The 17,469-nt window shown below is 43.4% G+C and overlaps 1 protein-coding gene across 1 annotated transcript in view; it reads right to left on the bottom strand.

The window, feature by feature from the left end:
* Nucleotides 1-8,042: 8,042 nt before the first annotated feature.
* skia (v-ski avian sarcoma viral oncogene homolog a) overlaps nt 8,043-17,469 on the bottom strand; it is a 76,181-nt gene continuing 66,754 nt past the window's right edge. The window contains exons 2-7 of the mRNA XM_080444507.1: nt 15,051-15,173; nt 13,933-14,033; nt 13,018-13,322; nt 12,051-12,394; nt 10,045-10,275; nt 8,043-8,954 (exon numbers count right to left, since the gene is read on the bottom strand). Of these exons, the coding sequence (XP_080300633.1) occupies nt 8,763-8,954; nt 10,045-10,275; nt 12,051-12,394; nt 13,018-13,322; nt 13,933-14,033; nt 15,051-15,173 (1,296 nt within the window). The 3' untranslated portion in view covers nt 8,043-8,762. The remainder of the gene's footprint in view (nt 8,955-10,044; nt 10,276-12,050; nt 12,395-13,017; nt 13,323-13,932; nt 14,034-15,050; nt 15,174-17,469) is intronic.

The raw sequence follows: 17,469 nt of genomic DNA, 5'->3' as shown, positions 1-17,469 counted from the left end.
TAACCCTGGTGGACAGTAACAAAGCACAGTTACTTAATGACTTTATGAGTATCTGTACTAAATTTGATGATTCGTTTTTTTGGAAACTAGTGACTTTTACTCCATTATTTACATTTCAAAGAGAAATATTGTACTTTTGACTCCACTACTTTTCTAGTAACGTTTCATTACTTTGAAGACAGCTTTTAATACTCCCCAAATGTACCCAAGTACGGTTCTCAAGTGTACCTACTGTCCACCACTGCAAGTTTGAATAATTTGACCAGGCTGATAATTCTCATTAAAAGTTTTTGGTGCCCGGGCCTATGACCAGGTTTTGAATATATCTGCATCTACAGTACTCTGACTAATCCCGCACACACGCCCACATGCCCGCACGCACGTAGGCAAAAATCTAAGCTGTGGGTAAGCAAAAGGCAATCAGCAAAGGCAGAGGTACAGTCAAGGGCTTGCCAAAAAATCTCTGTTGTCTAAAAAACTATGCAAACGTCAGAAACTGTCAAAGACTAGGCTTGAACAAGGCTTGAGAGCTTGGAATAGACATAAGGCAATCAGGCAACTGGACAACTAGAGTGAAAGTGCAGGTGCACCCACACCCACAAACAGACCTAGGTCAGACAAATATTTATCTGGTTTACAAAATTGTACCAATTGCCATTTTTGCCATCATTAGTGTACATAATACACTAAAAGAATAAAGTATGCGAGTAACATAATGTTTATTGTCTAATTTTGTCTCTTTTAAATGTAACTAAACCATATGGACACAAAACAATTACTCAGCATTGTGAAAACAATACAGCAATTCCTTGATATTAAAAAGAAAATTTACTTTTGAATACTCAAGTATTTTTTTAAAGCAAGTACTCCAGTACTTTAACTCAATAACATTTTTGACTGAGCAACTTTCACTTGTACTGGAGTAATATTTCAACAGGAGTATCTATACTTTGACTCAAGTAGCAACGGGGGCTGTGCACTTTGTCCACCATTGCTCACTGATGCTCCACTCCACCCACAGTTTTTACTGTATTTTTGAACACCAGAGATCAGCCTGCAGTAAAATGTACAAAGCTGAGAAAACCATCTTTCATAGAATCAACAACACATGACATATAGCCCACTTCCACACTTGATTATTATAATAGACAACTGTGCATTTATTGTGTGCAAGAAATGCAACTGTTGACGAAAATTACATTCGAGACTGTGGAAATTCCGTGGCAGTATGTTGCTTGCTGTTATGCTTACTTTAATATGCTGGCTTTAAAACACTGTTTTAAATGAAGGGGGGGGGGGGGGGGGGGCTACAAATGTACTCAATTAATTAGACACAACTTAGTAATTGACTGTATAGTAGTAACCAGCAGGAGATTGGGGAAGAGAGAGTGAGAGTGTTGGAGAGGCAGAGAGACAGAGAGACTTCAGAGACTAATGAACTAACCGCGGGGCCTGCTCTCCTCGCCCATGTGACTGTGGTAATTGGGTCAGTCAATAGCCCCGCGTGGTAGCAGCGATGGTAGTGGTGGAGAGGAACTAAGTCTGACAGGGTAGTTCACACCACAGCATTGGCCATGCTATTAGCTAGAGTGCCATGGCGACCAAAGTGCTAGCCAGTGGTCTCATGGGTCCAGGAAGGCGAAGTGGGCCGGAGGCCATGTTTAGCAATGGTGGAAGCTAGGGCTTGAGCCAATCAGGTACGCCCCAGCGAAGCGCAAGCTGAGAAAGTGCCCACACTGAGCCCACACTGCGCTGTTATCATTTATTTTTTAATTGCGCATATGTCTTCACGATGAAAGTACATCAAATTAAAATCCTCAATCAAATCTGCATACCGCCTCCTACTAGACTGAAGGCTGTACTATGTTGGTTGTTGTTGGTTGCTTATTGTCACAGTCCTCAGTTGGCCCACTGTGGGTTTAAGGGTTTGACTGGATGCTCACATTGCGCCACCCTCACGCCGCAAACCCATGGTCTACAGGCCGCAGCCGGACCCATCTCCAATCCGACAGGAAGTAGCCTAATGTGAAGAAAACAACACTGCTCAACTCATGCAATGAAATCAGCAACAAAGACATGCCTTATGTAGTCTAATATCAATATGACCTTAATGGAAAGAGGCAGCTTGGGATGATCCATACAAATTAATTTACTCTAAGTGTTTTTATTTTTTTCATTCTGAAAGTTCTGTAAGTGCATACACATGACTGTACTATAACACACATGCAGCCTACATGACCCGCCCAGATTGGATTTAGCATCCGTCACACATTGCACACATTAGACGATCATGCAGATGGACGCTGAATTGATTCTCAAAGGCAATTATGTCTGTGGCTGCTTCTCCACTATTGTGACCCGCGTGTTTACAGACAGATGTTGAGGTTGTGATGTTATGTTTATTGCTTTTTTCCCCCCACCTATTTAATAACACTATTGATCACAGCAGTGTCTATTGACATCGAGGTAGACCCATACAATACAGCACAGTGACTGACTGAGGCCCTAGTTGGTACTTTGTCCGAGTTTGTCATATTACTGTGTCACATGACAAAAATTGCCAATGTACAAGCTCACAGCGCATCGTGATGCGACGCTTTGAGAGCTCGCAGATCAACGATTTCCACCATGCGACACAAGTTAAAATTAAAATTGTGTTGGGGCTAATTATCTCCACTAGCTGATTATGGAGTGTATAGTAGATACCAAGTCTACAGCAGGCCTACATGCACATGACTGTGAAACGTGGCTGTGTGTGTGTGTGCGTGCGTGTGTGTGTGTGCACGTGCACGCGTGCGTTCGTGTATGTGTGTGTCTGTGTTTGTGCGTGCGCACTAATGAATGTTTACATCAAATGCTGTCAGGCTGAGTGGGCGTTAACTCGAGACCTAGTGTACATTCTTCTCGTGTTAAGTGTTGCCAGTTCCTCATTTCTTTTATAGAAATGAGGACAAATTATGGTTGGTTCCACAGATGCTGGCCCTGAATCCATGGCTGCGTGTAGCCTACATACTGTAAATCGGATGAGAGGATGAAGCCAGAAGAATGTTTGTTGCTGTTTTTTTTCCCCTCTGTGTGTCGAAATGCAGCCTTCACACTTTAGCGTTCACGATCTGTTTATGTGCAACTTTACGTTTAGCTCAGTCACAAGAGCATTAAACATCTTGACACAACACCTTGAGTGGCATTAGTCCATGTCAATAAGACTGGCTCATGCTTCTCTCTAGACTAGTGAAATACTGCTAAAGGAAATACTGTACTGTTGCTGTCACCATGGTAAAGGTTTTGCTACAGTATAGATTTCCCGCTGGGACGGTAAATGCATACATTTCCCATGGTAAATCTATGTAAATCTACTCCATTCACTGATGAATGCCAAACAAGCACCACTTGCTTCTCAGAGAGGGACTTGTAATTTAAGAGATTCATTGGGCAACTATTGCCACAGTCATTTTAAGTCATCTTCGGTAGACTAGACGAGATAGAGAGTTGACAGGGCATGACAAGACAAGATCTTCAGTGAGATTGCAGCTGATGACATTGAGCTATATGTGGTTTGCCTGTTGACTAACAGGTTGGGTCACCGGGGCACCCTGCTAAACTTTCTATTCTTCACTGATCCTTGTGACCAAGGAAGGGCTTAGTTGAACAATGAAACCAGTGACTTTTCTTTGACAGCGTTCATAGATTACACAACACTTGACTCATTTTGGATTAGTTTCTTCCTGATTACTGGAAAACTGAGAAAATACATGATATTCTCTTGCCACATTTGATCTGCAAGGGAGATTCTCTGAAGGGAGAGGTTCCCATATCTCTCCTTTGGAATATTGCTATTTTCATTCCTGTTAAATGGCTCTGTTGTTATCTTCAGCGAATATTGCCTGACTTTGCATGGTGTTTGGATTCAACTGAAATGCTCATCTTGCATAATTAAGACAAAACAGAACCTTAATTTTCAGCATTTGAATGACATTTTATAACACACACACACACACACACACACACACACACACACACACACACACACACACACACACACACACACACACACAACACACACACACACACACACACACACACACACACACACACACACACAGCAAAACATAATAATCAGGATCATTCAATTTGGACAAACAACTTTATTTCTGGTAATGCATCTATACACTGTACATTCAGTCACTGTAGTATATAAGCATAGCTATTTTCAAACATAATCTCATAAAGTCCTTTACTTTACAATATAGTCCGTGTCGTGAGAGAAGGGGGGGGGGGGGGGGGTAGAAGGCGGGATGTGGAAAAAGGTGTGAAAAGATGGAGGGAAAAGAAGGAGATAGATAAATAAGCCAAGCTTTTTTTTCTCATACTGTATATGCGGCATTAATAAATGTGAAAGCTTACATTTACCTCTTACATAAAAATATTTCTAGAATTGTAAAGTTTATATAGCATTAGCAGCAGCGTAGGGCTAAAAAGATACATGAGGATGGGGGAGGGGATTTGGGGTCCGCGAGGTGGCGTAGTCTAAAGCCTGATCTATACTTCATCGTATGAGGGTGGTGCGTGCCAGAAATAGCAGAGTTACAAGCTCACAACGCATTGCGGGCGCGACACCTTGTGAGCTTGTAAATTGGCTATTTTCGCAGCGGGACACTGTCATACGTAACAAAGCACAAATTAGACGTTATGTGACCCATTTCTTTACCATAGGTCTGCTATTTGATATTGAATATATTGTTAAAAATATATATGAACTGGTGAAAAAAGTCATTCAATATAAAGACTCTACAGTAAAAAAAACAACATGAAAATAAAATGGATTAACATCATGTTTATGTAGGGAATATTCTCTTACGCACTGCAATAATTGTTTTTGAAACATGTTGTCAGTTAAAACACAAACTCAAAAAAAAAGAAAAAAAAAGAACAAGACTGCTATTGTAAGAAAATTTCTTTTTGAAAAAGGAAACACCATGTACATATATAATACAATATTGTAAATGAAAAAAGTATTTACATTTGTAAATTCTTATTCGAATCTTCACACTGGCTAGTATTTGTCTATTAATATGGACTATTATTGCTGCTGTATTGTCCATCATTTAGCAAAATGATTCTTGTTTAGAAAACAATGTTAAACCGCTATACGCTTTTACACGGGAGAGCAAAAAAAGCCAATGTCGTCATTTCTCCCTTTCTTTTATAGAAAACCATGAATAAAGTAAACTACAGTTATCAATTCCTTTAAAGTGTAAAAAGAACTATAAAATGTACCAATTTTAAATCTGTTACGAGTGACAGACACAGTGTCACCCTCTTGACAAAGTTGCCCTCAGTAATGTTGCTTAAAGAAATGGGCTTCAGCATAATGCCCTTTCCATATACTTTGACATGTCTACCTTCAGACACGGCAACCAAAATGTTGGGTCTCTTATCTACAACCAGGAGTAACAATTTACCATGTAGCAATTGTACATGTCGCTTCCGTTGATTTTTTTCTTTTATATTTATATATATATTTATATATAAAAGGATTTTGACATGCATCTCATCAAAGAAACAGTTTCCAATGAAGAAAAAAAGCGCTCATTCAAAAAAACAAAACAAGAAAGCCTAGCAATCAGTCACTTGTTTTCTGCTTTTCTTTAGAAAAAAAAGAAGAAGAAAAAAGTACAAGATTAAGTACTGTTGTAAACTGCTTGGTTTAGGAATACTAACAAAATGATCTGCTGATGGTGCTTTGATTGGTACCTGCCACCAGGGACGTGTGCATCCACAGAATGGAACCAAACCAGTGGTTCTCAACATGGGGTCCGGAGACCCTCAGGGGTCCTTTGAAATTAAAAACAATTTAGAATCACTGACTGCTGGGTCTCAGTGCGTCTGCACTGGGGGCCTTGCGTTTTGCATCGACTTGCACATTCAGTGACCTGATAATGTATTAAAAGAACACGATATTCCTGCGTCAACAGTTCTTTTTTTTTTACGTCGATCTTCTCAGAAACGTCCCACGACCCACGACCCACTTTTCGGTCCACTCTGACTCACGTGTTGAGAAACACTGGTCTAGTCAAGGGAATGCCAAATTTATAGTCCGTCGTACGACAGTCTCGCTCGCTGAAAATATTTTGCAAATATTTTCCGCATGCGACACCGCCATACGACAAAGTACAAATCCGGCCTAAGGTCCCCTGTCAGTGCAGCATGTTGCGACCGGGATAGATCGGACCTTGGCGGTGGAGCTCATTCTTGTGGTCACACAAGGCTTGGTGACAACGCATAAACATCATCAGTTTTCCTATTCTGGAAACCTTCCGCCCACTTCCAGGCACTTAAGGTTGTCCAGCATCGCATTATTTTTTTTTTACTTGGTTGAGTTTTGCCCATGTGCATGTGTGAATCTTTTCTCATTATTAATGTTGTAATAAAACAAGGTTTTTAGTTTGTTATTTTACATGTTTTCTCTCTTTCGCTCTCTCTCTTCTAAATAAGACAAATTGCTTTATATTGCATAACACAATAAAACCCTTACGTGTACAGTATCAATGCCCAATAATGACTATATGTATGGCAAACCTTCTGAAATTTCATGCATAAAGAAAATATATGAGTTTTCTATTGAAAAAAGTGAACATAACAGACAAGCAATAAAATATCCCCACAATAAAAACAACAACAACATCAACAGCCAAAGGAAAATAGCATTAACACAATGTACATTCTGATTGCATTGTACCCACTGTGGAATTGGAGCTTCCTAACAGGTCTTGTTTTTATTCCTGGTAAATACGCGAGCAACCGGTCTTAACTGGTAAACGATGCATTCCACTATTAGCACTGTGTTTCAAATATTGTCATTTCAACAAGTTACGTTGAAATTATAATGTTGTCCAAAGTTGAAGGGAAGTTGGGGGGACTCAAGCAGTTTTCGCATTCTCATACATACAGTATCGCTCTCGGTCGTGTCAATTTATATTACAAGCAAAAGGGGGGAAACAATAACTGCCAAAACAAAATGATATGGTCTTCAACAATCCCAGACTGCATTGGCAAGCAAGCAGGTAGACCCCCTTTTTTTCTGTCATTTTATTTACAATACTTTGCCTTGATAAAACATGACAACAGTATTTTAAAGAGATGCATATAATCCACAAAATGCTTACTGGTTTTCTATTGTAGCAGTCATGAATATGTTTTAGTTTTTTAGTCTTTTCTTTTGTTTTTGTTTTTCAAAGTAATATCGAAGACAATAGTGGGAGTACAATGCAGTATAACAGTATTTTGTTATGACAAAGTGCGATTCATTATTGTAAAGTAAAAAAAACAACATATATTTATATTTACATACCATAATTTAATTCAAATGAACATTTTGTGGTTCTTGCAAAAGGTGCCATGTCCAGCCCTAAAATCATAGTATTCAGGATCTTTTGGAACTAAATGTAGGGGGGAAAAAAACACATGCTGGCTTTTGTTAAGCAAACGTAATATGAAGAAACAACGTCACACTGAGGTCTGGCTTCTGGGCTTAGACCCATCCCACAGTTTATCTTCACAAGATAAGACTTCTGGGTTTTTACCCAAATGCTCACAAAACACATGATGAGGACAAAGCTGTGTGCAGTGTTCTGCGTGACGTCGCGTGAGGGGACATTGAGGAGAGGACATTGTTGTTATCATCCAACGCAAGTGCTCACTTAAAAAAAAAAAGAAGAAAGAAAAGGTGCGTCAAACACATGTTCTCACCAGATATTAATACAGGGCTTCCTCCAAGGAGGGGAAAGATCAAGTCCAATACCTTCTCATTGCTTCCGCCACAAACACGATGATTTTGCAAATCAAGAATGATTGAGGGGGGAAAAAATGGATGAAACTCGATACTTTTCCCTCAGTGGATTGCGAAGGCTTCCTTAAGACCGACAAACCACGGTGGCACTGTGGACAGTTCATCTCGCTTGATGTATTTGTTAATATTTTTTTGTTTTGTTTTATGTCTTTTCATTGTCAAGCTCCAATAGCATAGAGGAACAAAGAAAACCTTTTTTTTTCTCTTTCTTTTTATTTTAACATATCGCTATGCAGTCTCTTAAATAGCTTATAACATCTTGAAATTCTCCATCTTCTTCATGGTGGGGAAAAGGGGGCGGAGTCTTTAACCGGGCATTGTGGGTAAATGCGAGCCGGGCCATACAATGACCTCACTCTGGCTGTCTGTTTTAGACAGTGCCCACAATTCAACGTCTCTCTAATGCGCTCGTAATATTTTAATATCATACAATAATCTTTCATCAATTATCATCACAGGAAAGTCTAATACAGGCACAACCATACTTTGTGCTATACATCTTTTTTCCATTTTCTTTTTTCTTTTTCTCAAACTGTCACAATCCAGTTTTCAGTTCTGGGAAAGGAGGGGTGCGATTCAGTGCTTGTCTTAGTAACATGTACTTCCTTGGTCAGTCCACAGACATCTCATTGCCTGAGGCTATTACCAGTCTTTCCTCAAGGATGCTCGCAACGCACCAGACCTTTTCACGGCCCTGTGCAGGCCGAGGAGGGCCATCCACTGCATTTCTTCCCTGTTTTGTAGGGGAGCCGCATCTTTTTAGTTTTTAAGGGCCAGCGTGACAAGGGTCGGTGCCAGGTGGGCCAACTCGCGCGTTTATGAGTTTACAGGGTCGGTTGGCAAGGGGGGATGGGTAGAGGGGTTATGGGGTGGTGTTCGGTGATGGGTGATGGTGCGCGTGCACATGTGCGAGTTAGTTGCCATTGGCCGGCATGTCCATGGGCGATGCGTCCTTGTCACTGCCGGATTTGGGCCACAACTGCTGCTGCAGCTCTTTGACCACTCTCTCCAGGTGCTCCCGGGCCTCCCGTTCCTGTAGCAGGTCTGCCCGAAGCTGTTCTCGGTCCACCTCGGCGTGCTGCAGCTTCAACTGGAGGTCCTCGATCTGGAAAACACATAAGTGAATTAAAATTTGCTTTGCCAATGGCGATCGTAGTGAGTGTCTGTTTTTGTCGTTGCTTTCTGGGGGTGGGGGATCTTCCTTCCTTTGACTATACTTGGGTAACGTGAGACCCACTGGATGATGTTCGGAGTTATTGTTCTTGAAAATTGCATTAAAACAGACAGAGCAAGCACACACGCACACGCACACGCACATGCACACGCACACGCACACGCACACGCACACACACACACAGAGACACACACACAGAGATGCGTACAGACGTGGTGCGACAGACTGTAACACATCAGTCATTCCAACCACATCCGCCAGCCACCGCTTACCCCTCCCATCCAAACCTCTAACGCCTCTGCTCGGCCACCAGACACAAAGAACAGCAGACCAAGGCTGAAGCGACATTATCGTCTTAAGACCGTGTCTCTCCCAGAAGACCACAGACGACACTCAACAATTCACTAAGGCTAAAATGTCTTTTCTTAATGACAGGCTTACAAAGTGCAGTATTCGCTTTAGGCAGCCATGGAGTCAGAGCTTTAGCGTGTACTCTCTCTTGCTCTCTCTCTCTTTCTCTCTTTTGTTTTGTCTAATCTGCATTTCCCATGATGCCTGAGGGGAAGTCGACGTCTCTTCCTGTTTCCTCTTTGGGCTAGCACTTATCGTGTGTCTGTGCACTTTAGACTACACCCATTTATTTTCGACTGGGGAAAAGGAAATGTGTTTTTTCTCTTCTCTTCTCCTCACTACTGACCTTCAGAATACTTAGCCTTGGAGTGAAAAAATAAAGAAATGAGGCAGAAGCTTAGAAATGTTGCAATTGTTAGAAGGTATTTACGTAACTAACTATACCACCACGGCTAGACTTTTTACTAGGATGTTTGAATATCTGTGTGCATGCGTGCGTGCGACCGTGCGCGCATGTGTGTTCGTCTATCTGTCTGTCTGTCTGTCAGCTTTCATGTCATAGTCATGTTTTTGTTCTTGTGCACACACAATCCTTCTACAGTAGCCTAGAGTTAAATGCAGATTTAGGGTTTTACTATGTTTGTATGCAGTATGTTACAGTATGTGTTACCTGTGCTGAGTACTTGGCACGCAGGCGGCCCGCCTCGCAGCCCTTGTCACAGACCCTCAGCTGTCTGGCCTGCTCCAGCTCCCGCTTCAGGCGGACGCGCGACTCGTTAGCCTCCTTCATCTTCTTCTCGCTCTCGGCGCGCAGCCGTTCGATCTCCTTCCTCAGGTTGCGCTTGGCCTCGGTGGCCTCCCGGAGCTTCTCCTTCTTGGCTACCCGCAGGAACTCCAACTCCTTTGTGGGGGGGGGTGAAGGGACAGGGGAGCAGTTAGCATTGGCGCCACATGACGCGACGTTAGCTTTGCGTTGTCTAATGAAAATTAGGCTGGTGCAGAAATGTTGCGTTTCAGGGGGAAACACTTCAAGACACCCTAAAGCGTCCTCTCTGCAAGTTTCGGTTTAGCTTGACTGCCAAACTTTATGTATAGGAGAGCATGAACTGAGAAAAGAGCTAGCTATGCTTAAAATAATCATGGTCACATACAGTATGTTCCAGTAGACTACTGCAACCATGTATCTGGGTTTGGGTTAGGAGACCAAATGGCCAACTGCAGTCTTTTTTTCTAAGAAACAGAAACAGGTTTTTTTCTGCAGTGATGCGTGCGTGTGTGTGTGTGTGTGTGTGTGTGCATGCGCGCACAAGCGCGCGCTTGTGTGTGTGTGTGTGTGTGTGTGTGTGTGTGTGTGTGTGTGTGTGTAAGCACAGCCTTCTCATGGGAACCTAGCAGTCGGGACAAGCGTGTCTGTCATCAAACTTTGTTGCTTCCTAGAAGTGGAGTGACGAGGACAAGCCCCGTCACAACCGTCACTCCATGGTGATTTCACATAATGCATTCACTACCCTTCAGCATGTCACAAACTTGATGTGTGGACCTAAACCTGCTGTATCGTACATTCAGTAACCTAGGTGTTAAATCGAGAAAATTTATAAACACTTTTTTTTTGTTGTTGGGTTTGTGTTTCGTACTTCTAAATTACTCTTCTAAACGGAAACTAAATCCAAAAATGGAATGTTGAACTAGAATGTCCTCCTGCACAGCGTTTGTTCTGCAGGACACAGACTCACTTGTCTGCATTTTCTTGGTTCTTATCCAAGACCAAAATAAAAGTGGAAGTGGGGCATTTCTCTTCGAACATCCGCTCTTACTTTCTATTCCTTGCCAAGTCATGTTCAGTTTTAGTAGCCATAATCAGCACTAATCCACTTCTGTATATAGTTGCCTTAAGCCGACTTATTTCCCACGGTTTTCCTACCTTTTATGTGAGCTTGTCTATCTCCATGAAAAATAAAGAAATAAAATAAAATGTGACAGATAGAGAGGGACCAGAGCTGAAATGTGATTCCCTCAGTCAATAGTGATATGCATCACTGTGTATTCACTGAAATGCAACCTTATGCTGTGCAAATATAGGGCATCTGTCAGTGCCTATTCATTGGCATGAGATAGAATATGGACCTATGTTCCGTGGGAGGTGCTCACAAACCCTAGTAACCTAATGGTGGTGGCTCCTGAACCAGCTATATAACCCAAGCAGCAAGAAGTTAAGATGGTTGAATTTAGGCATTATGGTACTGTAGAGATGGCTGAGTTTAGGAATGATAAGGATCAAGGAGTAGGGCGGTTCGCCGGCGCTTAGCCCAATGAGACAGTGTGACCTCAAACTCCCAGATTCCGAGCTAGAAATTGGTTACAGCACCAGTTCATGAGCCGCAAACCTGAACAAGATCACTTTTCAGTTATGTGCTGTTGTCACAGCCAACACAGGAAGAGGTGTAGTATGTCTTGGTTGGTGCACTGTTCGTGTCATTTCCTCCTCTGACAACAGGTATGTGTGTTATCGTCATCCAACAGATGTGTGTATTATTATGATTCAATAGGCTTGCGTGTTATCGTCATCCAATGGGATGTGTGCGTATCATTGTCATTCAACGGGGTGTGTGTGTGTGTGTGTGTGTGTGTGTGTGTGTGTGTGTGTGTGTGTGTGTGTGTGTGTGCGTGCTACAATACCTGCTGGAGGCAGCGTTTGGCCTGCAGGGCCGAGCCCAGCTTTTCCTCTTGCTTCACTCGCATCTTGACGATCTCGTGGAGGAACTTCTCTTTGGACTCCTTGGAGTCCAGCCCACTGTCCAGAGCCTGCCTGAGGGTCTCCAGCTCAGACTCCAAGCCGGACTCCGTAGGAGTCACGGGGGTGACGGAGGAGGGGGCGCTGGTCGGCACCGCCGCCGCCGCGATGGCGCTCTCCGCCGACGTGACCGTGCTCACGGGCCCTTGGGTGCAGGGCGAGCTCAGGTCCTTGGCGGAGCAGGAAGAGGTGAAGGATGGCGAAGAGAGCGACGACAGCGAGGAAGTGACTGTTGGAGAGAGAGAGAGCGTTGGTTAGTTTCTCAATAGTTGCCCATTTACTTTTTCTTAACACTGTTCCACACACATACAGTCGCTGTAGACACTGCTGTGCAGTGGTGGAAAAAGTACTCAAATTCTTTACTTAAGTAAAAGTATCAATACTGCAATATACAAATACTCCGTTACAAGTAAAAGTCCAGAATTAAAAATTTACTTGAGTAAAAGTACAAAAGTATTGGCATCAAAATGTACTTAAAGTACCAAAAGTAAAAGTACTAAATATTTGAAAATAGCCGATCTACAAGCTCACAACGCGTCGCATCGCGACGCGTTGTGAGCTTGTAGATCTGCTATTTTCAAATAGCCTAGGTTTAAAATAGGTTTAAAGTGGTTAATGTATGTTTCATTATATCATAATTTATATATGAAAAGTAACTAGTAACTAATTTTTTCAAGTAAATGTAGTGGAGTAAAAGTACAATATTTGCCTCCGAGATGTAGTGGAGTAGAAGTAAAAGTATTGGAAATTGGAAATACTCAAGTAAAGTACAAATACCTCAAAATTGTACTTAAGTACAGTACTTAAGTAAATGTACTTAGTTACTTTCCACCACTGCTGCTGTGGACTTACATTCTTCTCGGCTCTCCACCTCTATGTCCACCTCGGAGTCTTTGTCCTCCTGCGATGGCTTGCTGACGACGGCGGGAGGTGGCGGGCAGCAGGGAGGTTCGGGCGGCGGGTGTGGGATCTCTTCCGTGGCCTTCCTCTTGCGGGGTCGGGAACTGGCGCTGGCTCCCTCGCCGGGGGGTTCACCCCCACTCGGATGGGAGGTGCTGGGTACGCACGGGGACAGGGGCCCCACCTTGCCCAGCGGGAGGGGCGTGAGGGCCACGTTCGGGGCCACAGCACTTTCTATGCTCTTGTAGTTGTAGAAGCTAAGAGGGGAAGGAGAGGGAACGCATGGTAAACTATTTGAATTATTTCATCACGCCCGTAATGTCACAGCTGGAGGTAATATTTAAAACAAAATGATAATAAATGGGAGATTTTTCTGGTGAGGAGACTTTGCTTTTCTGTTCTCCAAATAGGGAAGAGCAATGACAGCATAACACTCAGTCAGCCACTCGGCCCTGTTTTGTGAGAACATGGGCAACATCAAGTGTGAGTGTGTGGTGTGGTGTGAGCTCAGCTGACGTGGCAGAGCCGTAGCAAGTGGGTGCTTGCAGTATGAGTGTGTACGAGTGGTGGTGGAGTGTGGGAGGCAATGGTACAGTCAAACTTTAATGCCCCCACCCCCAACCCTATAGCTCAGCACCTGCCAGATGACCGAGCAGACATGCTTAGAGCTCATCGCTTGCAATGGAATGAGAAACCCACTTCTCAAAATGGCCGCCATCTCACCCAAAACTATACCTGCATCTTTTTGAATCACGTCTCATCCCTGTTCTAATAGATGAATCACGTTTTCTGCAGACTGTCGTTTACAGAAATCCAGACCATCTGCCATTTTGTTTCTTGATGTCATACACTGCGCACCAAGCTCACCTGTCTCTGAGTAGAGCCAAGGGGCGACTGCAGGAGTCCTTGTCACCAGCCGAGAGGTTAGGCGACCAGGGTCTGAAAGCTGAGGGCCTCTGTCTGGGTCCCTGAGAAAAAGAATGGAAACAATACTTTAATACTTTTTTTACACACACCCAAACAAACTCACAGTTACAGTTCAAAAGCTAATTAAAAAGACGTGTGCCTCATCGAGCCATTAGGTTAATTGCCAAAGAGAGATCGGCTGACAAGAATTAATATCATTAATTAATTGATACTGAACTAGAAAAGGTGCTCCTCAGAGCACAGGTCAAGTAGGTTATTGCGTTTGGACAAAATCTGTAATATCAGTAATATCAAAACATTTGTTTAGCAAAAATCGGCCTCCTGGTGGCGCTATAACAGGCCGATGTGAAAAAAGGGGGGCAGAAGTTCTGCTCTGGCGTCCAGGGAGTGTGTGTGCACAGTTTTACTCGATCGGTGCCGATGATTAGATGCTCATGGACGGACGGACGGACGGACAGACACACACGGACGAACGGACAGACACACGGACGGACTGACAAGGTGAAAAACATAGTCTCGGCCACGTCTTCGGCCTGGCGGAGACAATAATAATTAGTCCACTGAGCCACATAATAGTAGTGTCTTATCATACATCTATGAAATAAGAGAGTAATAATACCCACGTGGGATATTTTTTAGGGAATATTGATCTTTGTATGGCACATCAATCATTATATTGTGGTTATATTACGTTACATAGCTGTCTCAAACTTCGCTCCATCTCAGTAAGCGAATACATAGGGCTTGGGATATCTAGAGTTACCATAGTTAGCATGGTTTGCCAAATCTAAATTTAAGCACTGCCCTCATCCCAAAAGTTGTGTATAATATATCACATGACATCTAGGTTGTGTCTCATTTGGAAGGATATGTCCTATCACCTTGGTACCTAGTTAAAATATTCCTTATTCGGTTTTCTCCAAAAGTCATACATAGTCTTATTAGTCATAGTTTCAAAAAAAATGCTTCCTCGCTAACAGGACAAACTCCATGTCCAACTGCACACACACCCTTTTCTGCCCGAACCGAGCAACAAAAAAAAGAGGAAAAAAAATAACCTTATTGGCTGAGGCGGAGAGGGACCATAGCCAATCGTGTTGCTTGTTGTCTTTCTCGGCTGATGGGGGATGCGATGGGAAGTCTTCGTGTTTCGACTTCTTGGCCGGAATGGGATCGGATGCCTGCAAGAAAACGAAATGAAAGAGACACTTCTTTAGATAGCAGGGGAAAAAAATGTGCAGGGTAGCTGAGAGACAAGGTCAAGTTGAATTCTATTCAGAGAGAGAGGCCCTTCTCCTGTGGCCCACCAACCTGCCTGTTAGTGGGACATTGTGAGCCGCACGGTGCCCACTTGGCAGTGTGGAATGGTTGTCAGGCTAAAATGTCAGTGAACTGAAAATGCACCGAGCAGTGTCAGACAGACCATTATCTGTGTGTGTGTGTGTGTGTGTGTGTGTGTGTGTGTGTGTGTGTGTGTGTGTGTGTGTGTGTGTGTGTGTGTGTGTGTGTGTGTGTGTGTGTGTGTGTGTGAGAGAGAGAGAGTCGCTAGAGTGATTCCTGTACAAACACAAATAAATCAACCGAACAGGTGCTGTGAGTGTGTGACTACGAGCATTGTTGTTTTGTGTGTGTGTGTGTGTGTGTGTGGGGGGGTGTGTGTGTGTGTGTGTGTGTGTGTGTGTGTGTGTGTGTGTGTGTGTGTGTGTGTGTGTGTGTGTGTGTGTGTGTGTGTGTGTGTGTGTGTGTGTGTGTGTGTGTGTGCGCTCTCATGTTTAAATATAGGAGTGGTGTTGACTGTGTGACCGACCGTATGGTGTGTGCGTGTGTGTGTGTGTGTGTGTGTGTGTGTGTGTGTGTGTGTGTGTGTGTGTGTGTGTGTGTGTGTGTGTGTGTGTGTGTGTGTGTGTGTGTGTGTGTGTATGTTTGTTATGGACAGGGGAAGGTGCTCTGGGGTTACCAGGGTGCCAGACTACGCCTGCACACGCACTTGCACACACACACACCCACACTTCATCCAAGCCACGGCACCTGTCACACCCACGCAGTTTGCACACAACTGGCACTGGCAAAATCCGATATAGCAAGGTATTTGTTCATAGGCAGCCAAGAGAGGATGCCAGAGGTGACTAGGGCAGTCTGTCTGTATGTCTGTCTGTCTGTCTGTCTGCCTGTCTGTCTGTCGCACACACACACACACACACACACACACACACACACACACACACACACACACACACACACACACACACACACACACACACACACACACACACACACACACACACACACACACACACAAGGCAGGCTTTGTTCCTGTTTCTCCGCTAGGCTTGCTGTGTGGCTATGATGACCTCAGCTTCTTGCTCTCCCAGCTGTGGCTGTCACTAGCTACCACACACACACACACGTACACACACATGTACGTTGTACATATGCACACATGTACGCCCCCACAAGCACACACAAAACATCCACGCCTGGCACACTCTGATTGCCATGCCGAGTTGAATTTGTATGATAAAAAAAATCATTGTCATTCTTACTGCATGAACAGAAAAATCTTGTGTTGATTTATTTATTTTCAGAGTGGGCATATCGTTGCTGTCGGGTAAAAACCTTGTATCTCCATATTTAAACTGTATTATGCTTTTTCGTAAATTAATGTCCGACTTTGTCGTACCAACAGTGCTGAGTAAAAGTAGCAATAATTGCCGATTTACAAGCTCACACCATGTAGCATCACGACGGGTTGTGATTTTTGAAAGTGACTGTGAAAGTGTCTGTGTGTTTCATAAATACTTAACCAATGAAAAGTATTAACAAGAGCTTGTGACTAAATAGTAACTAGATAATGAAAAATTGATCCATTGGAACTGAGGCTCTCCTTTCAGTTTGTTGAAAAGTAACAGTTTACAAGGTTTCGACAGCAATGAAATCCTTTCCTAATATCAAAACGTTGAATATTACTCAAGCTTCTTCCCCTCGAGTGTAACACACCAGGACGGTCAATGCTTACACACTCACTCTCACTCTCTCTCTCTCTCTCTCTCTCTCTCTCTCTCTCTCTCTCTATGCCAGCACTGCAAAACCCAAGAGTGTTAATTTTAGAGCCTGATCAATGCTAGATTTTTGGGTCCGATGTCGATCCCGATTTTGGAGAGTCCTAGACTAACGATTAGCGTCACTTTGCGCGCACGCGCGTGTGTGTGTGTGCGTGCGTCCTCAGGCTGCAGACAGCATCTCTAGTCGGCTGTAAAATGGACAACGGCGCTCAGTGTGTCCATCGAACCCCAAGAGTGTCTAAATGTAACCAAATGTAAACACTCTTGGAATGAAATGGATAAAATAATGTCTTTGTGTCAGACAAGACACACTCTCTCTCTCTGTCTATCTTCTATTTTTGTTGTAGGATTCCCCTTCAGGAATCTGAAGGGGGGACTTGGGGGGCAGAGGGGAGGGGGGGGGGGGGGTGTAACC

The sequence above is a fragment of the Gymnoscopelus braueri genome, assembly GCF_963280865.1.
Source record: "Gymnoscopelus braueri genome assembly, chromosome: 12".
NCBI classification, from domain to species: Eukaryota; Metazoa; Chordata; class Actinopteri; order Myctophiformes; family Myctophidae; genus Gymnoscopelus; species Gymnoscopelus braueri.
The sequence above is the reverse complement of the archived record's forward strand: the minus strand, read 5'-3'. Positions and strand labels throughout refer to the sequence as shown.